We start from the raw sequence: 27,024 nt of genomic DNA, 5'->3' as shown, positions 1-27,024 counted from the left end.
CAATAAACTGCTAGTTCAGACCTAAATTCACAAAGCTGTGAGGATCCTAGATCAGTAGCATAAGATAAATGAGACATTTCCTATTTCTTTAGAGGGATGAAATAGTAAGTAGTAGTGAAAAAACAAATCCAAATTGATCAATGGTACTTAGGCGTTCAAACACCTTCACGATTAAAATAATTTAGTTCATTCTAGGCAGGAAGTTCTTGTCCTGCCAAGAGTAGGGGGGGTAGCTATTGTGGGGTCACACAGAGGAAAGCCTAAGATAGTATTAATAATAAAATATAAATATAAAATAATGAAATCTGGGGTTTTTTTCAGGTTTTTATTGGCTAGCCTACCAGTGACTCATATCAAATGTTTCCCAGCTGTTACATACATGGCCTTTTAAGGCATTAGATAGAAAAGGGAAAATCTTCCTTTTTAGTTCTTTTCTAATTGTTGTGATTTTCTCTCCCTTCCTTTCCTGGGTGACTCATTAAGAATCTGGCAGCAGGTTAAACAGTGGACTTGTTTGCTGACAGCTTAACACAAGCACAGCATTTAAAGAAATAATTTTTTTTTCCATGATTTGAAATTTTAGTTCAACAGTTACAGTGGAAAGACTGGACTCAGGTCTAAAGATTTCCTTAATATATTCTGAAATATAGTATTTCAGTAATTAGTAACCTGATTATTAAACATGAGGAAATATGTCCATGTTGACCCCTCCTTTTTTTTAACAGTCAAAATATTAGAGAAAGGCAAAGTAAAATATTTGCATGTGCAATTGTATTTATAATTGGAGAGAAAAAAATATATTGGGAAAATATTTTGAAAGAGCATTGTGTTCAGGTTTAGGTTGGACATCAGAAGGAGTCCCATCACAGACAGGCTGATGGAATGTTGGAATGGGCTGCCCAGGGAGGTGGTGGAGTCCCTGTAGGTATTTAAGGAAAGATTGGATGTGGCACTCAGTGCTATGGTCTGGTTGACATGATGGTGTTGGGTCATAGGTTAGACTCAATGATCTCAGAGGTCTTTTCCAGCCTAAAGGATTCTGTAATTTTTTCATCACAGCATTACTGTCAGGTTTGGATAAACCCATGATATTTTTCCCATCACTTTCTTCACAGAGACGACGGTGTCTTCTGCTTCCTTGTGACAAACACATCATATTTGACACAAAAAAGAAAAAAGTGTTAAATGACAGTGTTAAACTCATAGTTAAGGGTGCACTATGATCACTGGTCAGGGAAAAGGCATAGCAGAAGATGCAGTGTTCCTGTTGAGCAGTTACTCTTTATAAACATAAAAGGAAAAATGAATTTATTTGCTTCATAAACAGCTACATGAGACAATGGTTTCTTGCTGTTGCAGATTCCTTTTAATGTTAATTTCAACAGTATGTCTTTTCAGGAAACAGTTGAAGTATTTTTGAAGCATCCTTCTGTAAAAGATGACTCAGATCTTGAGGGAAGAACGTCCTTCATGTGGGCAGCTGGCAAAGGCAGTGATGATGTCATTAGGACTATGCTAACTTTAAAATTGGATATTGATATCAATATGACAGACAAATACGCCGGCACAGGTAAGATGCTTTACAGTAAAGAGCCACTGCATGTTTCCAATCTGTGTGATTTCCACCAAGTGGAAATATTGATAGAATCTGTATTAATGTCTTTCTGAATGTGTACTTCAATCCTGAAAACATTTCTGCATTATCGTAATTATACGTGTCAGTCAAGTCTTTGCCTTATTGTGGGAAAGAAACAAATCTTTTCTGCACAGATTGGAACAGTTCATTTGAAATGTAGAAAGAAGAAATGTACTGCAAAGCTATTTAGTTAGCTCTGTAATCCTGTGAAAGGAAGAGCTGTTCTGTAATTTGAAAAATAACATGAAACATAGTTGCATAAAAAGCTCTTCCTGAAAATGCCTGTTCAAAAATGTATTTAACAGTACACAAATACTTTGAAACAATATGGAGGAAACTAACCGCTGAAGTAGCTAAATTATCATGAAAATCATTCCACAGTTATTTTTAAAGATAGTGAAATAAAGGTTAGATCTGTTGCACTTCTGTTGTGCAAACAAGAGATCAAACTTGATATCCCCCAAATTTATCATCTTGTTATCTGCCTGAAACAAAAGTAGGCAACACAGTGCTTCAGAATTCAAGTGTGCAAGTAATGAAATACAGAATTTCCTGTAGTAACTATGAATTTGTCTCCTTTAAGGAAAAAAAAAATTTTGGTAGAAATATTGTACCTATGCAGTGCTTTCAACAGAAACAGAATAACAGTTTTGACAGGTGAGAGAGACAGGTGTTGAAGTGTTTATGTATTCAGCAGCGTTGGAAATTTAGGTAGAGTTGTATAGTATGCTGATGGCATCTGAATGAAAAATCAGGAAAATATGGATATATTTGATATAAATTTGGGGAGGGGGTTTGATAGCAGGGCTTCAGGGTAAACTGTCTGTCGACAGATCAGGAACTGCGCAATGACAGATACAGTCACAGAGTTAGAAGTGCAAAATATATATGTCAGGGTTGTGTTCAGGATTTGAAACTTAGTATGCATCAATATTGAATTTTTAAAGTTTCCTTTGATTATATGCTGGATCTTAACAAAAAGCAATTTGCAGTTAACATAAAATTTTGTTTAAATACCTAAATTCTTGTTTTTCTTAGACTGTAACACACACTAAATACATCAGTCTTTCCAAGTTGTGATAGTTTGAAATTTTTGAGTGTAGGAAATAGTGCAACAAATAAAATCTCAGTCTTCATGTTTGATTACAGTACAAACTAAATATTCTACAATTTTGGTCTTATTTCATCCTTTATCAGTCTCACCTACACTTGCTACTTCATGACAGTTCCCTTTCAAATAGTTCTCAGTATTTGCTTCAGACCTTAAGGTGCAGCAATGTTGTTGTTACTGTGCAAACCTCCTTACAAAGGGGTTTTTTTTCTTTGCAGGCAGTAATCTGTAATCACATACTGTGTTTCTGAAATTACTCAGGTGTGGATTTCATGCTTGAATAATTCAGGTGGTTGGCTTTATTATCTTTCAGTCTTAAACCTTTCCTAGCGGTGATACGTAATCACCTTTTAATCTCGGTTTCCTTGTAGGGCTTTTAATCCAAGGAAATGAATGGATTTTCCATTTGCTTGGGAGTGCCGCTGTGTAGAGCTCAGGAGCAGCCTGGAAGTGGGGAGCTGTGCTGCCGAGCAGCCCGAGCTGCACCATTGTGCCAGCGAGCGCATAGCACGGGCTTTGTTGTAGCCAGCTCTGAACAGAAAAGGAAGCCCCCCACTAAATCACTCCCTGATTTATTTTCTTTAATCATTCCCAAGTATTCGTGAGGGAGAAGCAGTGTTGCGTTGGGACAGGAAACTATGCACTGATAGAGAATAGCGCACATGCCTCCGTGCCTGGGATACAGTTGCTGAGCAGAGTTCAAGGCTGTGTTTTTCTGACTTTTGTGTGCACACTCGGTTCAGCTCGGTTGTAATGTTGCGTTAACGCAGCCTTTTGCATTTACTTAAAAAGAGCAAGCTCTCCATTGAGCTCTGCTAGAACATCCAGACTCTGGGCATTGTGTAGGAGAATGACACCAAGGGAAAGGAATTTCCCTCCTCTCAGAGATCCGCGCTGCAGGAGCAGTACAGGGGCAGCTTTATAGCTCTGCCGTCACTGCGCACAATGGAGAGGGCTCTGTCTGTCGGCTGAACAAAGGGCCCATTGTCACCAGCTGGCTGAAGAATCTCTTCAGTCACCGTGACTCCATCACAGAAAATTTGGCTTACAAGAAAATATTGAGCACAAAGTGCGAAACAAGATGCCTGCGTCAGAATGAGTGATGGGGGGAAGAACTGGCCAAGCTGACACAGCAGCTCTTTTTCTATTGTATTGTTACACACACCCCATGTGTCATCTGATGGAGTGGTTTACTGCCTCTGGTTTCATAAGGGATTCGGGACAAAAACCAGAACCTAGAGTTTATTGTGAGGTCAGACCACGGAAAGCAGGCCCATCCAAATGTAGGAGCGGCAGGGATCTCATGGCTGTCCGATTCCTACTGATAGCCACCCTCTCACAGGGGCTGCTGCACAGGCACTCCCTGCTCACCCGCGCAAGGAGCTCTGCTGCGCCTTCAGGCTGCTGCACTCAGACTTAAATCATGTCCTCTCAAAGGCATGATTTCAATTTTCACTCCTCACGGTGTCTCTGGCTCTGACCCCAGTGCTTAGTCCGTGTCACAATGTTACTGTCACTTATTTTGTGACTGTTTTAACCCAGCACACCCAGTGGATTCGGGTCAATGACAGCACGAACAACCTGAGCATTTCAGTAGGGCCTGTGTAACAGGTTGAGCTGGGTTACTGTCTCATAATACTGGTTGCAATCAGTAGCTGGCAAATACAAAAATGCTGGTTTTATATTCTGCCTCTGGTTCAAGAAGCTGCTCCTTGAAATGCTGGTCTTTGTGGTGTGTGTTTCTGTATGATGCCTCTGCTGGATCCTGACTCTCTCTTAACACTGAACAAATGTGGACATGTAGGTACTGTTTACAGCCCCACATTTTGCTTGCGTGAGCAAGATTCGGTTCTCAGTAAGCATGAATACTTCTGAAATTTCATGGGGAAATATGAATTCACTTTATTAAGTGAACACTTATAAACCACACAATTTTGTGGTTTTATTCTATATTATTTTGATTTAATTGTCTGTAATATATTCTACATTTAATTCAGCATGAGAATGTAGATTGTCTGATTTGACTGCTAACTGTTGGAAATAACCCAAAGCATTTTGAAATCAAACTCTAAGTGGAGCCACCAATACATGTGTGCTTTCCATTGGTTTGAAGTCTCATTGCTGTGTGCAATTCTTCTTTCCTTCAAAAAGAGCCATGAACTGGTCATCCACAACTCTGGCTGACAGTGCCTGCAGGATGCTGTGTTAGGCAATAGCAACTCCAGTTACAGGGCACCACATATTTACCTGAGATCTGAAGTAGCAGCATCTGTTTTTTCTGTAATCTTTTTCTTTTTCTTGAAGAGAGACAGAGATACTGTGCAAGATATGATGGTCTTACATAATTTCGTATAAAATTTTCTCCAAGTAATTCCGAAACAAAAGCAGGAGGCAAGGAGGAGTAGGAACAGCTGGGTGGTTTTCTGAAGTTAGTTTTAATTGAGACAACTTTGCTTACTTGAAAGAAAAAAGTCATTTTCAGGAAAGTGTTGAAGAAATAATGAAAGCTTTCTTTCACTGATGATGAGCAATCTCAGAAATGCCACAAAGCAGAGGCAGAAGTAAATCATGTTATGTTCCCTTTATCAGAAGCTGCTATTCTTCCACAAATCTTCACTATAAGCCAATCTTGGTAGTGTTAAATGTAAAATTTCTATTTGTGCAAGTTAGAAACATGTTTCAGGGCTGATAGTTTTTCTGCTTGTTGCTTGTATGGCAAGAAAGTGTTGTTACATCATCACTTCTTCAGTTTCTTGAGGTTGAAAAGTACTTTTTCCACCAAAATAGTTGTAATTAGTTTTTATTTTGACTGTTCTAATTGTGGACCTCTAAAGCTCATGGTATTGTGGTTTCTTTTTCCCTACTCCTTTATTCTTCCAGCCTTACATGCTGCTGCCCTTTCTGGCCACGTCAGCACAGTGAAGCTGCTGCTGGAGCACAAGGCACAGGTGGATGCCCTGGATGTGATGAAACACACCCCACTCTTCAGAGCCTGTGAGATGGGTCACAAGGAGGTGATTCAAACACTCATCAAAGGTCAGCTCTCAGGGCTTTCCAAACCTGTTCAGGAGTTCTGCTGCTGCCTCCTGTGGGGGTGGGAAATAAACAGCTGAGCAGGAGGTGGGCCAGGAAATTGCTTCTCTAAAGCAGATTCTGTTTGGAAGTTCCCCTTGTGAATCTAAAAGATTATCAGTGTTGTGCAAAATGGCTAGAAGTGTTAAATACAAAACTTCCATAACTGGGATTGTTCTTTTCAAAGCTTATTTCTGCCCAAGCCTTTGCAAGTACATTCTAGTCTCTTAAACCAACTCTTCCTCCAGCAAGTCCTTCCTTTCTTTTGTTTTTGTTTGGGTTTTTTTCCCCAGTAAATAGGACAAAATTAAGCTTTCTTCACTTTTGTGAAAAACCATCTTTAGGGTTCTTTGAAGGCTTTTTGAGTGAGTCTTTATTTTTTTTTTAATGTAGATAGATATCAAAAGTCCTAATCATTAATATTTTCTTCTGGTTGGTTTTTAAAAACAGTATTTTGTTTGTAGACAGAAGTAGGATTTAACAAAGTACACAGTTTTAGATAACTAAAATATCTGCTGAAGGGTAAGAAGTGCAGTGAAAGAACAGTGGCATCTCAGATGCAAAATTCTGTCATTTTAGCTTCCCAGAAACATCTCCCTCCTGCTTCAGACATTATCCCACCTATGCATGGATAAAGTATCCAGGCTATATTTTACAAGTTTTCTATCAACCAGCCTTTCTTACTGAGAAGTGTTTTTCCTTCCATCATCTGCTGGGCATATTTTAACCTCCTGTTAAGATCTTCCCCCCACTCCCTATGCCATTTAGCTTTTGTAGATGTAAGAAATTTGTCTATCAGAATCTCAATTGTGTTTAATTAAATATTTTATGATGTAGAGAGTCATTGTTGCTGGTTGGTTCAAGTTCTTGTATTTGTGGAGTTTTACTTCTGTACAGAATTTTTACATCTTTCAATAACATATAGAGACATAAATTATTTGCATAAAAGAGTCCTAGCATGCTTGAATTTAAAAAAATAAGCTTATTTTAAAAATTATTATTACATTGTGAATATTTTATCTTGTCTGCTTTAGAGATTTAAAGACATCTAATCTGAAATCTAATTTTTAGAAGCTATTTTGTTGTTAAGAAAGAAAGGTTCTACTGAAAATTCATAGACCTAAAGCAAATAAAATAGGTTTTTCATAGGCAATTGATAAGTCTGGATTTTCTAAAGCATATTAGAGGATAGTCAGAAGATGATAAAAAAGTTAGATGTCTGACCTTCTTTGAAACTGTTTCATTCCAAATTAATTTTGATTTAAGTTTTAGGATTTGAGTAACAAAATTGAAGTTGTTTTCCGAAATACTTCTCTAAATTGTCACTTTATGAAATAAGTTCTAGTTGTACATAAACTCACTTTTTTCTTAGCATTCAATGGTATTTTCTTTTTGTGCTCAAAAATGTATGTTTTTACAGGAGGAGCAAGAGTAGATTTGGTTGACCAGGATGGGCACTCACCCCTTCATTGGGCAGCCCTGGGAGGAAATGCTGACGTGTGCCAAATCCTGATAGAAAATAAAATCAACCCCAATGTGCAGGATTATGCAGGTAGAACCCCTCTGCAGTGTGCTGCTTATGGAGGCTACATTAACTGCATGGTGGTGTTGCTGGAAAACAATGCAGATCCAAATATTCAGGATAAAGAGGTATGTTCTTCTTCTTCAGTGAGGTATATCATTAACTTTAGAATAACCATAAATCAAAACATTTTCCTTTTCTTCAAAGTCATTCTCTTTTCCAGGACAGAGCAACATCTGTGCTGCTGTTTGTCACAAAAGGAAATGCATCCTTTTGTCATTTTCCCTAAGCTTTCACTTCTAAAATTTCGAAAGAAAAGTAGTATTTGAATATGTAGTATGAAGATTGGTATTCTTCCAGACCACTTTTGGTTTTTCCTCATTGAAGTGTGATCATATGAGGAGTCATATTAATGATCTGATTTCTTCTATAATTCCTTATTAACAGCTGATATGTGAATGTGATTTTAGTCTGTTCTCCAGAATAGAGAGAGAGAGCAAGAAAGTAAGGTACTGCAAGGGAGATTGCACAATAACTGCTTCAATTGCTTGTCCACATTAAGTACCCACATATGTATCACTCTTCCAGGTGAAAAAAAAAAAGAACCTGGTAGGTTTATTTGTTCTTTTGTGCCATTATTCAGGCAGTAATTGAAATTAGGAGCCAGAATAATTGTGCAACCTATTACAGATTTCTTTGTTATATGACATAATTTCTCAGAAGTCAGTAGAACCTCGTCAGTCAAAAGTGCTTCATCCAATTTATTGAAATTTTCTGTAGCTATTTGTCGTAGGGCATAGATAATACCAGGTAATGGAAATGTGCTTTTCATTATGAGTTCTACAGAGCATGCTGTACATCTTTTGCAAAGAAAGCAACTCTAAGGCTTTCAGTTGCTTTTCAGCTGTTTTAGGTGAAAAAGCACTGGTGTTGAAATCTAGTTTAAAAAAAAAATCCATTTTTTAAGTGTTATGTTCTTTTTATTTTAACAAGGAAGTTTATTTAGAAGAACTGTTTGTTCTTCATGTCCAGAAAAGCATTGAATTACACTATGATTTATGACTTTAATTGTGGAGTGCTAAAGTTTGAGGGTAATGTTTATTTTTGTTCTGTTCTATTGTTTTACAGGGCAGAACTGCCCTGCACTGGCTCTGTAACAATGGCTACCTTGATGCTATAAAGCTGCTGCTGGGCTTTGATGCTTTCCCCAATCACATGGAGAACAGTGAGGAGAGGTACTGCTTGTCTCAAGGTGTTATTTTGTAATTGTGCCAAAGTGCTGCCTTCTCTTTAAATGTTAAATGTTTTGATCCTGCAGGAGAATCCTCATCTTGTATCTCACAGGAGTGCTGTAACCCAGGGCTTCAGTGTAAGCAGCTTTTCTGATATGAAAGTTCCCTTCTTTTATACTTCTGAACCATCTTCTGGAAGTATTTATTCATTGTAGTCTTGTTGGAAATATTAAAGATCTTTCTTTTTGGCAGATACGTATGGCCAAAGGATGAAAAGGCAGTTCTGCTGCTGTAGGAATAGACTGGAATTTTAGATTTGATACAAATACAGTAGGAAGAAAGAAAATGGGAGAAATGTAATGTTATGTTTTAAAATGGTGATTACAAAGTACCTGGTGGCTACCTGTATTCTAAAGGCCTGGTTAAAAAAAAAAAAAAGTCTCCTATAATCATAAAGAGACAGCACATTTGCATCTCTTTTCTTTGTCTTTCATTGACATATAAATAATAGATTTTTAAAAGTGATTTGGGTTGTGGAGTTTGAATTAGTCACCTGACCATGAAGATAATTACTATTAGCAGAAATTTCTAATGCCCTTTTTTAGAGTAGATGACCTCCTCATAATTATAAGATTATGAACAGCATGCCCTATAAATTTGAATATTTCAGCATTTTAAATAACTTAAGGCTTTTGCAACCTCATATTTCAATTTGAGACTTCTGTACTTAACCCCATGTTTTAATTGCTTTCTTCCCCTATCATTTTTCTTTCATTCTCCACTCTAAAGCACTCAGATCTCTTTTCCTTTTCTGTTCTTGTTTTTTCTTGAGAAACACAAATGAAAGTATAACTAGTTTCTAATTAAGTAGTGTCAAGGCTCTCTTTAGTAATTTTTGATAGAAAATTGAATAAACAGTTTTAATTAAATTACTTTTAGTAAGTAAGATTAAAAGCCACAATTTTGCCAGATTGGAGACTGCTGTTATCCTTACTTTGTAGAAATGTACTCCTGATGCTCAAATGTCAAGAAAAGACCTTAGCTGTGGTTTATCACAGTCATTCAGATAGTATACATTTTTGTTTCCTTTCTGGAATTAATATATATTTAATGTGTAAGTCTAGATTATTCAAAATACAACTAGCAATATTCTAAATGTCTGCTGCTAAGCACTAGTGCATGTACAGAACAAAAGAGATCCCCAATATTTCTAGATGGATCAATCTTTCAATGTAATTCTCCTAAAATACATATAAAAATTGCATACTTGCATCTTAATAAATGTCTGCAAACTTTGTGTTGTTGTTAAGAGATTGAAAGTTTGGAAAGTGGAAAATCAAGTTGAGTGTTGCAAGAGAGAGGAAAAATAACCTCATGGATATGGTTCACCTGTAATTGGATGAAATTGGTTTTTAACCAGTAACAATTTCACCATGTAGTGGCTTTTTTTTCCCCCCAAATATTCCTAAAGGAAAAAAAGCTTTTCTTCTATACTTTCTTAGAGTGTAGTATGAGATACCAGTTAAAATTCAAACAAAGTGGTTATAACTAAAAGATTAGAGAAGAGATAGAGCTGAGATTGCATTGAGAATTTTAAAGTCTCTGCTTGCTTGCCAGATATGTGATCAAGTGCTAATCTGGAGGGTATTGGGCTTGTTGTTTATTGCAAATTTATTTTGTAATCCAGCTTAATGTCCTGGGTGCATCAAGCTGCTGCTTGACCACCTTCATGTTAAATTGCCTATAACAGCTGATGGCTGATGTCTTCATGTGCTTCCCTGTGAAGCCAGCTTGATTTAAAAGCTATCTGCTTTAGAGAGAGCCAAAGGAAAAGGAAATTTACATCAGGCTTTGAACTGACACAAGAGATGTCAGTATGTACAGACACAACAGTGTGTTGTGTACAAAAATAACAGTATGTAAGTGTCCAGTCATAAAAACCCCTCATCAGATTTGATTCAAGTGATTTTTTTACTTTCAAAGGTAGCTTGGATGGAGTTAGAGAATCCACGTTTAAAAATATGGATCTTCATGACTGCTAAAAGTAAACTTCATAAAGTTTACTTTAGTATCTTTTGTGTCTTTAAAGTATTCAAAATTAGGAATACTTTAAAAATCTGTTTTTCTGAAATAACGTTCCTTCTGAAGTTCCCATTTCTGGGTTATCCAAAATCTGTATCGCTTTAAATGCTATCAGCAGCACACCTTGACATCCAAATTTTCATGTTATGTCACTGTCTTTATTCCTGCAGACACTTCAGTTCAGATGCTGTTTATCCTTCCATCAAGCCATTGCTGTGTGGCAGGTCCAATTGTGCTTTCTGTCTGTTTTTCTTTGCTCACCAGCACTGTGTCCCAGCAAGTTACCATCAGCAAGAGCCCTAATTTTCACAATCACATGCCTTGACACTTGCTATTGGCTAGTCCTATGTTACATGGTCTTGATTATGGTTTGTGACTGATAATTTTCAGTCACTAAATGTCTTTCCCTGAAGTTTCAGTGTTGGTGAGGGAGACAGATTTTACTCTCATGTAGAGAGTGGGAAATTTGGGAATTATTTTGAAAAAGGCCTAGGCATCTTTGCTACCATTAAAACCAAAGCAATTTAATATTTTTACACCTTGTCCATTTTAAAATAGAATTAAGTTTTCCTAGTACCTTAAAGAAGATACTGTCCTTCTATATGGATCTAATCCTGCTGCTCTGTCAGTCGTAGTGTCTTCAGTCAATGTTATAGAAGCTAAGCCAGATTTGACAGTAGCTTTCTAGAACTTAACTGCAAATGGAAATAACACAAAAATGTTTTAACTTTTTATATTTCTATATGAAAACTTCAATAACACATTTTAAAGACTGTTTTCCTAGAGCAGCTAACGTTGTGGATGGGGCTTTGGGAGATTTAGTCCAAACACTTCAGGTCCACCTCTTCCCCTTTCCATATTAGAAGACCAAAATAAGCTTTAAACATAATCACAGTGTGTAGAATGAATAAGGTAGCAAAATAATGCCTAAAAAGATGAGAAAAACAGCCTACTGAAACAGTGCCTAATTTGTCTTCATGCTAGAAGTTGCTTTTTATGAAATGAGGGTGAAGAAACATTATAGCTAGAATTCTAGATCAATAGTAATTGTTGTGGTTTTTATTTTTTTAGATATACTCCACTTGATTATGCCTTGCTTGGTGAGCACCACGAAGTGATTCAGTTCATGTTAGAACACGGGGCTCTGTCCATAGCTGCCATTCAGGATATTGCTGCTTTCAAAATCCAGGCTGTCTACAAAGGATACAAAGTTAGAAAGGCTTTTCAAGAGAGGAAGAATCTTCTAATGAAACATGAACAGCTGAGAAAAGATGCTGCTGCCAAGTAAGTCTGACTTGAAACCTACTACAGCACATAGACATTTGTTGTTAGTTTGTATTTATCTGTGCATGATTTTATCTGTTGCTCATCAGTTTTTGTTCTTCTTGGTAAAATTAATGAAACTAAAGGAAGCATATAACTTCCATATAACCATAGACAGATGGAAGTTATTTTCCATATAATCCCAGTTTAAATAACAAACTTTGTGTAATATACCAGAGCAAGACAAAATACCAAGGCTGAAGAAATAGCATGTTACCGTCCATGAATCTTTGCCTGATATTCTGTATGATAAAATGGCTTGGGAAACATTTATCACTTTAAAGTAGTGAAAATCATTATTTGCCTATCAAGTCTTGATATCAGTTTTGAACAGAAATTAATCAGTAGTTGAGGAGAAAAAACCAAAAACAAATCAGGGAAAGCCTGGTTTAGTAAGGCTTAACTCAATGTTTCTCTAGCAACCTGAATTCCTGGTTTCTATTTGCAACTTCATTTTGGGCCTTATTCTCTGCACTTACATTTTCTGGTCTTGAATTAGAGAGCTCCTATGAATTGGTTATATTGGATTACAGCTAACTAACATATGCAATTCAAATTATTGTCAGCAAGATGTGTAGGTTCTGGCTGAGTTTCAGCCCAATTTAAATGCGGTGATGGTAGCACGGTGGTGAAGTTCTAAAATCAGAAGGTACATAAATGATTATCACAATACATTGCTTCCTTGGAGTTTATCCTTAAGATTCTTAGTATGAAATTAGCACCTGGTTTCTCTTGAAGAAATCTGATTCTGAAATGACAAAACATAACAGTCTGAAAAGATTTCTGCATGATTTGGGAGTATTATTTTGATAAAAAGAGATAATATAAAAAAAACCCACGATATAATTATTGCACCTAGAGGTATTTTTGCTGCATCTGTGTATCACAAATTCAGCTGCACTCCACTCTGTATCAAATTTGGAAGTTTGATGTTCTGCATAATTGACCAGTCAGACCTTCATTGGGTTTAATTGCTGCTACTATAAAAAAATTATTATTTCCCAGGAAGAGCCAAAGCTAAAGAAACACCAGATAACTCATGTCTTGCTCACATCTCTACATTCTGAAGTTGTAACCTATAGCTCTCCTACTGTTTGCCTTTTCTGCTGAAATCAGTGCAAGTCAAAACTATGCACGGAGAATCTGCCTTGAAAAATATTTATTTTTAATGTGGAGAGCTCTGCTTATTGCTGTGTGGCTACAACTGACCTTACCAAATGAGGTAGTTTTATCCTTTGTGATGACAGTCATTTTTAGAAGAATCTCTGATCCACCATGTAGAAGAGTAAATGGAAAAGAATTGCCTCATGGAAATTTGGGGGTATTTTTATAATGGTTTTCCTTTGTGAGTTTTTGATGTAGTCTCTGAAACTTACTTAGCTGTTGTTGATTTGTTTGAAAACAATAGAAACAAATTCTGTGTACCAAATACCATAAAAAGAGAATTACAGTACAATTGGAGTGTACAAGCAAATCAGGTTGTCACATAACAAATTTTATTTAATTGCAGTTTTATGGTCTGTAATAAACTGAAGGGGACATTATGTTGTCATCATTCTGCGTCCCCATCTGTGCATTCCACAGCTGAAATTGGCCAGGGTGTTCCTGCATACAGAAAACTATTATCCCTACTGGTGTTTGAAAATCTGCTCTCCAGATGAAAGGAGACTTTATGTGGGAATCCAGAGTGATGGTGAACTCCTAGATTGAAGACACACACCCTCTCCCCAACTATGTCAGTGTAGATATTTAAACTTGCTTTGTAATATGTTACTTTAGAGAGTCTCTCTAAGAGAAATCACTCCTAAATCTACTTGGGTTTAGATAGTCTGTTCTGTTTTTTTTTTTCCTTTTTGCAGTAACAAAAAGTCACCCAGGATCTCATACCTGTATTATTTTCTGGTAAAATTACATTCACTGTTTTTAAAGCCTATGAAATATTTCTATACAAACATAATCTCCCACGTTTTCTCCTATATCAAAGAAATTGTATTTTTTAAAATGCAGTTTAATGAAGTCCAAAACAACATGCACACTGTTCACACTGTTATGTCAGTGAGCAAAGAGACACACCAGGGGACCAATGTGGGTAAGCTGGGAATCCTTGACAGAGCTCAGATGTGAAAATGCAGTTCACAGAAGGCAGAAGCTGGGACAGACTGCAAAAGCAGAGTGTAGATGTGTTGCTTGGGCATGTACATGGTGCCAGAAACACCAAAACTCAAATGGAGTTGAGACTTTAACGAAATGTTCCAGGTTGCAAAGTGAGTTTGTGTTTCTACATTAATGAAAGTAGTAAAAGGCTGAGCAAGGAATGTCTGGGCTTGTTGCTGAATGGTGCATTTGGTGACAACAGACTCAGGTGTGACAGCAGCACTCAATGCCTTCTGTTCCTCAGCCTGCCAGAAGATCTCCCAGGCCTCTTTCCTCAGAGAATTGGTTCAAGGAGGAGCAGCTGTGAATAAAGGTTAAGTCAGGCTTGAGAGAACCCAGCCCAGACAACTCCATGGGACCAGGTTGGCTGCATCCAAGGGTGCAGAAGGAACTAACTGATGCCCTTAAAAGTCACTTTCCAATGTCTTTGAAACATCACAGAGACCAGGGAGAGTCCCCTATGATGGGAGGAAAGAAAATGTTGCACCCAGCTTCAAAAAGGGCAAAAAAAAAAAATAAAAATCTGGGGAACTCTAGCCTGGTTGGTGTTTCTGGTCTCTGGGAAACTTTTAACAGGCAAATTTGGGACAAGAGATTTTGTCTGGAAATAGAGAAATTCTTTCACCCTTGGGACAGTCAACCAATAGAACAACCCAAAGAGGTTGTATGGTCTCTGTCCATAAAGGTTTCCAAGACATAATTGGGTAAGAACCTGAGCCACCCAATCTGACCCTGTTTTGAGCAGCCTGTTAGCCTTGCTGACTTCCTGAGATCCCTTCCATACTTTAAAAAGAGGATTTTGGTTTTCTTATTGCAAAACCAGATATTTAAGGAAATAATATTTACGTGTTTAAAACATATTCAGAGAAAACTAATTTCCAATGTGTTGAATTTTGAAAGGGGTGCATAATTAATTCCTCATTTGTTCACCTTCCCTTTCAATTTCTCAGGATGAGTTCCTGAATCCATACTTCTGTTTTTCATTCTGGCCAGTTGAAGGAAACTGATTGAGAATGTGGATGTGAAAGGGAAATGGATGAAAGTGAGTAAGTAGCTGATGATGTTTAGGAAGAGAAAAGCAGGAAGAAAGTAAGCAGTTCAATTAAACAGCCTTCAGTAGATTTAGAAAAATGTTCTCATGCCAAGAGAGTACAAGTAGATTATGAGGTTTTTCAGAAGACTGGTGGTTAGCCCTGCATGCTGAGAAAAGATAGGGGACTGTGGCAACAGAGAAAATAATGAGCTCTTCAGCAACCTGAAAAGGGAAAGCACATATTGGAAATTTGATGTAATTACTAAAATTGACAGTAATAAGAACATACAATGATAAAGCTAAACAAGCTGAGATGCTAAATAAGAACGGACAAAGGACGTGAGGTAGGTATCACAAAAAACCATTGTAAACATACTCATTGGAAAAGGAAGAGTAAAGAAACGGTTGGTGTCCATGAGAGATGCTAAGTAGACTGAACTGTTCTGTGGGATTTTTTTTACACTTCAGAAGAAATTACATCAAACCAACTCAATTTTCTTTTGTGTCTGAATAACAAGTTTTGTGACCATGGAGAAACAGTAGCTGTCATTCAGACTTGCCTGAATCCTTCATACTTCCTCATGGGAAATTTCTCATTTGTCTCCTTTAAACTAAAAGTGTATGTTGATGAAAATTTCATATAAATCCATCATGAATTTGTATTTTCATTTAAGAAGTAAATTTGAATTTGAAAATAGCACCAAGATGCAGAAGATTGTAAGCACATTGAAGACTAAATTAGAAATCAGAATGGTGGTAAAATACACACAAGAAATGACTGAGGAAAAAATAGGTACTTGGGTAAGAACTAATGGACTGCTCTACACATTTGGGGAGACCCATCAACATAGGAATACTGGACAGAAAATAACTGTTGTCTTAACATTTTTGTTAAGGACTATGAGTTTAAAAGATAGTTATAGATCAGAATCTGAACACATAATGAGTCAGTGGTATCATTCTTTTGAAAATAATCCTCATGCTAGATTGTGTAGCAGGAGATGCTGTTTATACGACATGAAATATAACTGCTCATAGTCCAGAGAAAGCTTTACCAGTAATAGGATCATACCTGGAGATCTATTTTCAGTTGAGATTTTTTAAGCAAGTTTTTGGGGGTTTTTTGCAAGGATAACTTTAAAAGCACTCGCCTTTAAAATATCCTTCAGCGTGTAGATAAAAAAAGTTAAGTTGCTATTTTTAACAGAATAGAAAAGGTTGAATTCATTTTAGCAGAATCAAAAATTCAAAACATCTCTGTGTCTTTACAAATGTGCATGTAAGGCTGAAACTGTTCCTTTCCATCTGCTAAAGGCTCAGTTTTCATTCTTTCACTTTTGAACAAAATACAAGTTTGTGACCATTCAGGACAAAATTGTGTTGCATTTACAATGGAAAATGTTGGCCTGACAGCTCTGTTCCACTGTTGAGCTGTAGCTGTCTAACTTGTGAGCCCAGATTTGGATCCTGTTGGAGGATCTGGTTTGCCAGAACCTCGAGAATGACTGGGAGCCCTGAAGTTGGAATCCTGTCTACTTCCTTCATTTGTTCATGAAACCTGGCCTCTCAAATTGGACAACAGTAAAACTTGGAAATTTTAATTTCAAAGAGATCCTTCACTGTAATACAAACTGAATTTCTGATTAAATAAAGCAAAACACAAGAGGAGGGTCATATGTATTCAGGAGCCTATTCAACTGAGCTGTACTGTGACAATTGTGATGATGCTTTATGAATAGGGAGCTTTGAAATCCCTTCCCTTTATTCTTTCTTCAGTTTAGTCTGAAAAATTAGCACACAGATAAAACGTTTAAAGAAAAAAACAACCCTCTTTACTTTTTGTTTTCTGGGCCTGTCTCATTTCAATAATTTTACAACTGGTATGTGGCTGAAGTTATTGTTTTGAGTCGATCTGCCCATCAGAGGAGTGAGGGTCACTGGAGCTCGACTATGTATCACACAGCCCATCTCACACTTCCTTTTCTAATGCCCTGAATGGAGGACATCGGTAACAGGCTGCCCATTCTGGTGAAGAACAGAAAATTACTATTCTGTGAATAGCAAGATCTGATTTATCAGCTCAAATGGCACAGTAATGGCAGTGAGATCCATACTGTACACAGTCCCAACATCCCCGCATAGTCCGGTTGTGGAATGCCAATATTAATGGAAAGCAGCCACTTTTTTTTTCATGCCAGAGGGAATACTGAATCCCAGGATGCTAGGAGTGTATTTTTTTAGATCAATTAGCAGCTTTTTCAGGTGCAAAGTTCAATCAGCTTCTCCTGCAGAGCAGAGTTGATAAGATAGCACTGACAGATAAAGTTGGGGCTGCTGGCTGGCAGCTCGCGCTGCGGTGACACGCGCTGGCAGTGACACCGCGCACAGGAGCCGGGGCTGGCATGCTGCATAACTCACCTGTCACACGCCGTGCTGGGAGGTGATGTGGCAACAGTCTGCACACTGTGTTGGAGCACTGGAAGCAAGTTAAAATACCAGGCAGCTACATGATACGGCATTTACCGCCTGTCCGTTCCAACAGGAAAAGTGTCACTTCATCCAGCAGCCAGGGCTTCATTTATAAAAACGAGTTCAGTGGGAGTAGGGATGTAACATTTGCCGTGTGCTGGTGGGTTTATTCTGCTTGGTAGGAACAAGAATTTAAACGATGAAGTGCAGTGACAGCCCACTATATTTCAAAATGGGCTGCAAAATTTTATTCAATGGATGCACCTTTCCTGAGTTTGTCCAAAATATTCTTTTGTGGCTACTGCATTAAGAGATGCATGACTTATTTAATTTTGGAAATCCAAATGTTGCCATTGTAATTGGCATACTGTGTGCCCACAAGTTTTTAATTCACATCTCGTATTATCAGTATTTGTCATTTAAATGACATATAATGTTTCTCTAAAATTAATTATCCACCAATGAAAAATACAGCAGCAGTAGCTAGTTGGTTTATAATTCTCTGTACTAACTGACACATTTAAGTACGAAAAAATAATTTTCAAAGATATTGTGTCTTTTCTTAAATGTTTTTGCTTTTCAAATACAGTGCATTGCATTACTACTCACATGAAAATATTTCTCATTAGTAATTGCAAACACAGTTATTAGTTTCGTGATTCTTTTTAAAATCTTGCTTTTAATTTTTGTATATTTATAAAACCTCCTAAATTTAGTTGTTTTCAATAAGTGAGTGTTTTAAGATCAGTCAAAACAACTGCAAACTGAATGGGCAGCTGGCTGACAGGGACTTAACCTTCATCAGGCTGTAGCTGCAAGTCAGTTGTTGTTTTGGATCAAGTTAAGACATTTCAGTGCAATATGTGTCCTTTTCTCACCAAAAAATGTCAAATCAAGGATTTGTTGTGGCAGCATCAGATTTTTAGAGAGGAGTGTGTTCAAGTTAGATACGTGCTCCCAAGATTTAATTTTCAAAATTCTTATGGTATGGGCTGTAATTGCAGGAAACGTGAAGAGGAAAGCAAGAGGAAAGAAGGCAAGCTGCACAAAGGGGTGCAGAACGTGGAACAAAGCAAGTTTCAGGTACAACAGAATCCCACAAATCGGGAGAAGGCCACCAGTGTCCCAAGGTTACCCAGCAAAGCAGCTGACACACAGAGCAAGAGGCTTCTGTCCCTCAGTGCTTCACAGATCCAGCCAGGGAGAAACAGCAGAGGTTCACCTAAAGCTGGTCATGACAAAGGGACCCCAAAGGAGACCTGCCTGTCAGCAGAGCCTCCGAGTGGAGGTCATAAGATCAGGCAAGGTTTGTGATCTTTTTAAATTGTGCTGTTTATCTGCTTTGTCCACTTCTTGGGGGTATTTTATGTATAGCACCCATTTTGTCCTTCTGTGATTTCATATTCTTTCATCACTTGAGCAATTTGTGCAGCAGGGTGGAGTTAGATACAGATTCTTTTACTCTGGGTGAAATAGTGAAAAGCACCAGTACAGTATCTTATGGTGTTTATAAAAATACCTAGAATATATGAAAACAGGCTGTGGGCAATTGTTCTATTAGTTTCACCATTCAGAGAAAATAAGATTAAAGATATTTGACATATCTGTGTTGCTCATGAAGAATGTAAATGGAGAAATGGTAACTCTGCTTTTTAAGCTGGATTTACCCTCTCACTCGATCCAACTGGTGTTTGAAAGAATGCTGTGCCTTTTTTAGGTATGCATTCTCTTTTTGTTACTGAAGTGATGCCAGGAAAGTTGATGGAACAAGGATCAAACCATGAAGTTGTGCAGTCAGTTCTCATTAGGTGTTTTAATCAATCCTCTTGTGACCAAAACCTTAATGGACTTCTTTGGTCATTTCTTTGGAATTAAATATCAACTTAGACCCTTTGGGCTGTGAAAAGTGTGATTCAGCTGTTGAGTGTTTTCTGATCTGGTTATCAAAAGGGTATCCTGTAAAGATGTTACAAATATAGCATAATTTCATCAGGTTTTGGATGATCCAGATGATTTTCTGGAATGAAAGTATATCAAAGATCTCTTTCTTTTCTTTTTCCCCTCCTACCTACCCTGTAACATCCTGTCTGTTATGTTTCATCGTCTCTGGTCTATTTTTCATTCTCCTGTTAATTTCTAAGCAGAATGGAAGGTGGATGGAAGATGGGGAATTTTCAGTTTTGTACTCCAGTCTGGCTTCCAGGTCACCCTCACCAGAGTATTTAGAAGCAGTGATAATACAGCAGCAAGGGAGAAATAGGAAGGACTTTCATTCAGGATGTCAGGGGAAGTACTGAGAAGCCAAGTGCTTTGGGTTGTCAGTGGGTTATCCCGTGCCAGCATACAGCATGGATAGAGCAGGAGTTTTTCAGGCATCCAGCTCAAATGCAATGTTAGAAAGAAAACCATTTGTACAACATTAAGCAAATGAAGGCGTTTGGGACTCTATTATGACAGGCAATCATGTCCTTCTGATTCTTCCTGCTTGCATTTTTTTGTTCATTTAAGTGAATCCAAGTCTGCCCCAAAGGTAACTGAGCAAAAAATCAGAGACATAAATCATGTTTTGCTGGTCAGAGAGTGAATTTGTTTTTAATTTCTCTGTCTAAAGATTCATTGAGGAAACACATCAAAAGCAAGTCAAGCTGTGTCCATTTCCAGTGTGGCAAAGCAAATGAGGAAGCAAAAGTTGAAGTGAAACCTCAGGTTGGGGCTGCTGCGGAGGCGGACGGAGAGAAGCACAAGGAGCACGCTGTGGACACAACGGATGCCTGTGCTCGGAGGAGCAGGAGGCTTTCTGCTCCTGCCTGTAGGGCTGCCAGTGCTGGGGAGAAGCTGAGGGATCCAAGTCAGGCTCCCTCTGGCAGGAGGGACCACGGTGAAGGAAGGGCTGTGCTCTTCTGCGATGTCGGTTGTACCGGCGGAACGGCACAAAACTCAAAGCCGGGTGAAGCTTCTTCCAAAGGCAAAAGGCAGAAAGCCAGAAATAAAGAGGTGAATGATAAGAGATGTTCACCAGCTGGTTCTAGCAGACCAGGAAGTGCCAAAACAGTGTTTGTAAGCAGCAGAAATGACAGCCTGCATGCTGTAGAACAAACTGTCAAAGTGGGAAACAATGAAATGGCAAAAAAGGCCTCTCCATTATTGTCTGCTGAGGCAGAACCTACCAGGACTGTGCCAAGAAACCCAATAGCATGTTCTGCTTCTGATGACGCTTTGAACTTGGAAAAAACAGGCATAATTGGATCCAGGAATGCAGATGATCAATTATGTTCTGTTGCATGGCAAAGTACAAATATTGAACTAATCCCTTTAGAGATTCGAATGCAGATCATAGAAAAAGAAAGAAAAAGGAAAGAGCTTTTTCGGAAGAAGAACTACGCTGCCACAGTCATACAGAGGACGTGGAGAAGGTAAGATTACTGCTTCAGGGGCTAAAGAGTGGGATGCAAGTGGATGTAAATGAAACTAGGATTGTTGGCAATGTGCTTTATTTAGCTTGCAATGTTGCCAGTGCTAAACGAGGCAGTTAAGTCTTTCTCCACAATAATCTTTCTCCACACAAGGGGAAGTGGGTTCCAGTGGTGTAGAATTACATTAGTAAGTTCATAAAAAGTGCAAAGTAAGTGCTGACTTTTAATAATCAGAGAAATCATTAAACTTCTATTTCAAGCTCTGATATTTCTTTAGAGAGTGCAAATCAGGATTTGCCTAGACCTGGAGTTCAGTGATGTACTTGAAATTGTGCTCTGACCTAACATTTAACCAGATAATCAAACCACAGAATGTTTGGGAGCTTTGAGTGTTCATTGACAAAAATTGAAGGTAGCTTGAGTACCTTGATTAAGCAGGAACAACTGCTCTACAAAAAATGCTTTCCACATAATTTTCCTGCTTTCATGAATGTGTGAGTTTCAGCCTCAGAAATGCAGTCATTCTACAAGTACATGCTCCTTAATATTTAATTTCTTATCAAAACAGGCAGGAAGAATATGTAAGGGAAGTATATAATATGCAAATTATTTATATTTTTTGTTTTTATTTAAACTTTCTTTGATTTTACTGGATGCAGAAAACTATAAATTGCATACGTTTACTAATATTCTTTCCAGGTTTCTCACTAATTTAACAGTTTCTCTGAGGGACTCTGAGTTGAAGATGTCCCTGGCTATGGCAGGGAGGGTGGATGAGATGGTCTTTAAAAATCCCTTCCAACCCAAACCACTCTGTGGTTCTGTGATTCCATGCCATATTCCTGTGAACTGTGAGGCAAAGCAGCCCCTTTTTCTGCCAGGGTTCCACCACTTCTGCTCTCTCTGCTGCTTGCTCCTTGGCCTTCATTTCTGATGTAGATCCCAAGTTCTTGTCTTATGGGTTCAAATCACTCAGATGCCAAAAGCTAAAGGAAGCCAGGAGTAGGTTAGGAGAGTGTATCTGCAAGTGCTGCTGCTGCTGGCTCTGCTGCTTTCTCTCAACACCAGTTTAAAATCCTCTATTACAGAGGGGCTGGCACTTGCTGTGGCTCTAAGACAAAGCAGAACCTTGTGTAGTGAGTGCTTGTGCAAATTTCCCCACAAGAATTGGGATCCAAAGCCATGCATTCAGCTGCCCTACCTGCACAGAAATCTGCATTCCATTCACACTACAGATTTTGGATAGGCCTTTCCAAACTGTGCCCCTGCTGGAGCAGGGATGGTGTGTGTTCTCTCCCAGAAGTGCATGCACTTACTAACCCTTTGCATTTTGGATATTGTGGAGATTAAAGATTTTTTATGTTACATTTGTTATTTAAATACTTAATAGTGAAAAGTAAATATCTTTGCTCTGTTTGCAAGAACTCATAAAACACTAACAAAGATCTTAAATTCTGCAAGGCTGCAGGAGACATTCGTTGGGCAGTTCTTCCACAGTCCTGTGTTTGCTTTTCTTCCAAACTTGCACAAGGTAAAGAGCATGTACTAGTAGACAGCAGTAAAATTATACAATGTTATTGTATAGTTCAACATTAGAAACATGTAGAAGTACATGCTTGAGTTCTGGAATTTCTCTAAATTAGAACTAAATGCATTTGTCTCACTCTGAAAATTTTGTAGTCTTGATTTACTTATTGAAGGCAAACACAACAGCAGAGTGGTACTGGTCTAGTTAAGTGTATTATACTTGCCATTCTCAGGAGAATGTTTCAATTCCCAAATCTGCAAACTTTATAAATGTACTTCTCAAAAGTGTATATTCTAAGGTGTGTGGCTTGCCAAAGGTTAATTGCTTATCCTGCTCAGTGAGGCTTGCAGATTCTGTGTCTGTGCTCTCTCCTGGGGGGCACCAGGGCCTGTACCATGCTCCAGGGCCCACAGGACGCCGACAGAACCTGGAATAAGTTGGTTTTTGTCACTGTTGTTCTCCCACTGGAGTCAAGCTATATTTTTAAATATATTATTGCTGTGTGCATACTCTGGCCAGCAGTGGTTTTTAAGATTAGAGCTTCTGTAACAAGGAGTGAGAATGCCACTTGCCAGCTTTGTTGTTCTGCACGTGGATATTCCACTTTTATGTGCAGTAGTTTTGTTGACTAAGCATCAGGTATATTTTAAGGCACCATGTCATATTCAAGTTGTATCAAAGTTGGTCCCATTCTCCTTTTTTCTCACTAGGATCAGAATGATCTGTTATGAGAGAGTGGAGTTAAAACAATATAGAGCACTTGCTGTACAGATAACTGCCTACATCTTTCAGTGTCAGAACCTCACAGTCATTTTCTTGTTGCTAAAAACTACCACAAGTTCTCTGCAAACTTGAAATCACAGCTGGGTGCAAAGGTGCAGTGACTGTGAATGGGTCATTTCTTGTATCAGCAGAGGCATCTGGCAGTAATTACTGAATTCCAAGAGAGTAGCTTAGTATTCTTTTCTGCTCCAGTATAAAACAGTCCCCCAATTGTTTTTTCTGCAGTTAAGTATTCACTTAACCCATCCTTAGCTCAAGTTATGTTACCAAGTCACTGCAACTGTTCTCTCTCTCCACTTTCTTTTCCTCTCTTACCCTGTTGAAAAGTTAAAAGTGGCATATTATTTAAGAAGACTGTATAATTTTTTCCCTCTGTCTCAATAATACTCCTTGTTCTGAATTCATACCATGCTTCACAACTTGCAGGCCCTGACAGGGTGCAGTTGCTGCCTGCATTTATGTACTTCAACGAGCTCCAAAACAGTACATGCCTAAATTCTGAAACTTCACTAAATTAAGATTAAATACATTTGTCTCACCCAGCAAATTTCACAGAGGTAATTTACTAAGCTTATTGGAAGTTTAAAATTATTTGGGCTATAATGGAGCATATCATCCTCCTTTGGCATTCTATTGTGCTTTCATGTACTCATTTTTTGTACATGGCTGCTGCTTTGTTTGAATTATGTAGCTCATTGGCTTAGAACATATATTTAAACAATTTGTATTTGGCTTGTTGTCTTTTGTTTTAATTTAGAACGTGTTGCAGAGGGAGCAACAGAAAAAATCACCTCCTTCTCTCTCCTTCCTCCTTTGCTTTACTGGGCATCCAGCAGAAGCCTTTTTGAATGCCAGAGGGGATGATGATCAATGTGTTTTGGCCTGTTACCAAACACTTATAATTAATATTTTACAAGTGTTACTCAATGCTCATTTGTGACAGGTTTGTACTGGGAGGATTCAGAGTTAATTGCTAAGCCAGTTAATTGACTTGTGAGCGTGAAACGCCGATATCCGATTGAACACTTGCGTCCGATTCCAGCGGAAAAATCCCCACACAGCTCCTTGCTGCCGGTGCCATTTGCCACCAGAGTGTGAGGGACACATAATCTGCTGCTGCCACTCACAGAGGGATGTGACTGTGTGCAAGATCAAAGCAGCTGGGGCAAGCTTGGGTCATGAGACAGGGAGCCTTTCAAGGGAAGGGAAAGAACACAGATTGCTGAAAACAAGGCAAGGGGAGCATCTTCAGAGGAGGGGTGGAGAGCAGCTCAGCTTTCCGCAGAGGAAATGTGCAGTGGAACCCACAGGAGGCAGATTTGGTTTGTCTCTTGCACTGACTGACTGAGGACATGAGGTGCTAAGGCACACGAGAAGGTTTGGTGTTACTAAGATGTGAATATAGTGAAAAAGAGGAAGTGGTGCTGATTATACTGTTACCATAAATATTTATAGTTTTGTCTTCTGATAATTTTCTATTTATAAAGCAGCTGATCAGCTGATGTTGAAGCACTGTAACTTTTGATACCTGCAATGCCAGATCTTTACTAACTGTGTGAAATAATGGATGCATCCAAAATTGAACCCAACTCCTACATTTTCTTCTGAACAAACATTTCTCATCCAAGTGACTTAGCACATCAGTGGGAGTTCTGTTTTCCCAGTTACTCATGTAATCCACCATGTGAACTGATGCGTGGAAAGCACGGAAGTTAAAACAGGTCACCTAAAACAAGTGCTCTTCTCTCTTCTGCTCTCTAGTTACCAGCTCAGACAGGAGTTGTTTCAGCTCCTGAGTGCGAAGCGGCTCTGCAAGGAAGATGAAGACAAGTGGAGACAAGAGGCAGCTGCCTTCTTCATTCAGGTTGCTTGGAAGAAGCAGCTGAACCACGGCCCCCTGAAATCAGTTCCTTCATGTAAAAATCTCAAGTCTGTAAACAAAACCAGTTCAGCCATAAAAACCAGCAAGCAGTCCATCCTAAAGCAGATATATGGTAATTTTCTTTTCACTATAATTTATTTGTACAACGATGCTTTTATTTTTTTGACAGAATGTATTCATCTATGCACTTCTTACCTAATTGTTAAGAATTTTAGCTATTTATAAAAATTAGTCTCAGGTGTTCTGGGCAATTGTATTTCTGTTTCAGGTTAAATAAACCAAACAATTCAGTGATTTAAAATGGCTGCAGCTAAAGCTGTTTGAATCCCCACACAGCATTGTTTCAGCACAGGTCTTGAGCAATCAAATAATTCCATTGCCAGAGCTGCTCACGTATATCAATGTGGAAAGAGAACAGAGCAGTTAAGCTGGGGATAGCTGGCTGTATCCATGCAGAGTGGCTGTCTGGATCATGGTTTGGTTTTTTAAAGCATTGTTTTAAACTTTTTGTTTGTTTTGTACTGTTTTAAAAATATTTTCATACAAAGAATATGTTCCATGTTGATAACTTTCCTGTATGAAGATGTGGTATTTATGGCAAGAGCAAGATTGTCTTTTACAATTCTGCACTGCTTTGCACTGTGTCTGAATGCGCACATGCAAAGGAATGCATCTGCAAGAAAAGGTAAAGTCTTGCTTCTAGACCTTGAGTTCCTTTACAGTGTGGATCACTGATGGAGTAAGGATATGCTAACCTTATGTACTTTAACAGGTGGTAAGTCACTTCTAGCATGGCTCTGTAGCTTTGAGAATCAAAAAGGATAAAATAAATAAAGCTAATAAATTTATTTTCCTTATTTTTTTATAGCAACTTTTTTTTGTATATAGCAAGACGTATTTTAACATTAGTTTGATCTCAGTTGTAGTTGTCACGATTTTCTGTTATATGGAATATCTCATGAGTTTTCCCATAAAAAATGAGAAATTTTTAGGATAAAATAATGCTGTAGCTTACTGAAATAGTTTGCAGTTATGCACAACCACATGTCCATGTGATAATCACAGAGCTGTTCATTGTTTGTTAAAGGGCGTTCTCAGGAAGGCAAAGTGTGTCAGTCAGCAAGATCTCCTTCTAAGCTGAAACTTCCTGATGTGCAGCTGGTCTCAGGTAGGTCACATCCATTTTAAGAATACATTGATGTTCATATACCTGAGATTGCTTTCTCCTTAGATAAGAAATCAATCTGCTTAAGGATTGGGCTGTCTTATCAAAATGTGCAGCTACTGGCAAACTGTTGTGATTGCACACTCCTTCTTTCATCACTTTTGGGCTTAACTGAGCGCTGCACTTCTATCCTTGAGTGATTTGGATGAAAAACTTCTTTACTAAATGCCATCAGTCAGACTTTTCAAAGTGTATTATGGACTTACTTGGGGTTGGGAGCTATGGTAATGTTGGTGCTTCATCATGCGAAGGTTTAGTGCCCCACTGGGCATTTGGTGTTCCTGGCTGTGCCACACCTCAGTCAGAGAGGCCACATCTAGATGGGAGCACAGCAACTGCTTCAAGGAGTCAGAAGTTCAGGTAATTTGCAAAGGAAAGTAAAATGCATTTTTCAAGTAGCTTAACACAGCTCTGAAGTCAGAAGGAAATGTGACTGGACCTATCCTTGAGTTTGTTAAAACTGAAGGTGAATTTCTGCCTCGCTAAGAAGAGACAGAGGCCTTTTTCTTTCACTGTCTGGGAACTGTTTTAATTAAGAGGCATGACCAGACAGGTGTTT

General features: G+C 38.3%; 1 protein-coding gene across 2 annotated transcripts in view; it reads left to right on the top strand.

The window, feature by feature from the left end:
- The window catches only part of INVS (inversin), an 83,243-nt gene that overhangs the window by 53,817 nt on the left and 2,402 nt on the right, over positions 1-27,024 (top strand). For both annotated transcript variants that reach the window (XM_059471367.1, XM_059471360.1), the window contains 9 exons: positions 1,399-1,570; positions 5,628-5,783; positions 7,240-7,469; positions 8,470-8,576; positions 11,727-11,939; positions 18,639-18,940; positions 20,246-21,047; positions 25,120-25,352; positions 26,328-26,408. In XM_059471367.1, the coding sequence (XP_059327350.1) occupies positions 1,399-1,570; positions 5,628-5,783; positions 7,240-7,469; positions 8,470-8,576; positions 11,727-11,939; positions 18,639-18,940; positions 20,246-21,047; positions 25,120-25,352; positions 26,328-26,408 (2,296 nt within the window). The remainder of the gene's footprint in view (positions 1-1,398; positions 1,571-5,627; positions 5,784-7,239; positions 7,470-8,469; positions 8,577-11,726; positions 11,940-18,638; positions 18,941-20,245; positions 21,048-25,119; positions 25,353-26,327; positions 26,409-27,024) is intronic.

This window comes from Ammospiza nelsoni, chromosome 1, assembly GCF_027579445.1.
Source record: "Ammospiza nelsoni isolate bAmmNel1 chromosome 1, bAmmNel1.pri, whole genome shotgun sequence".
Classification (NCBI taxonomy): domain Eukaryota; kingdom Metazoa; phylum Chordata; class Aves; order Passeriformes; family Passerellidae; genus Ammospiza; species Ammospiza nelsoni.
Note: the sequence above shows the minus strand (reverse complement) of the source record. Positions and strands in the feature narration are given on the sequence as shown.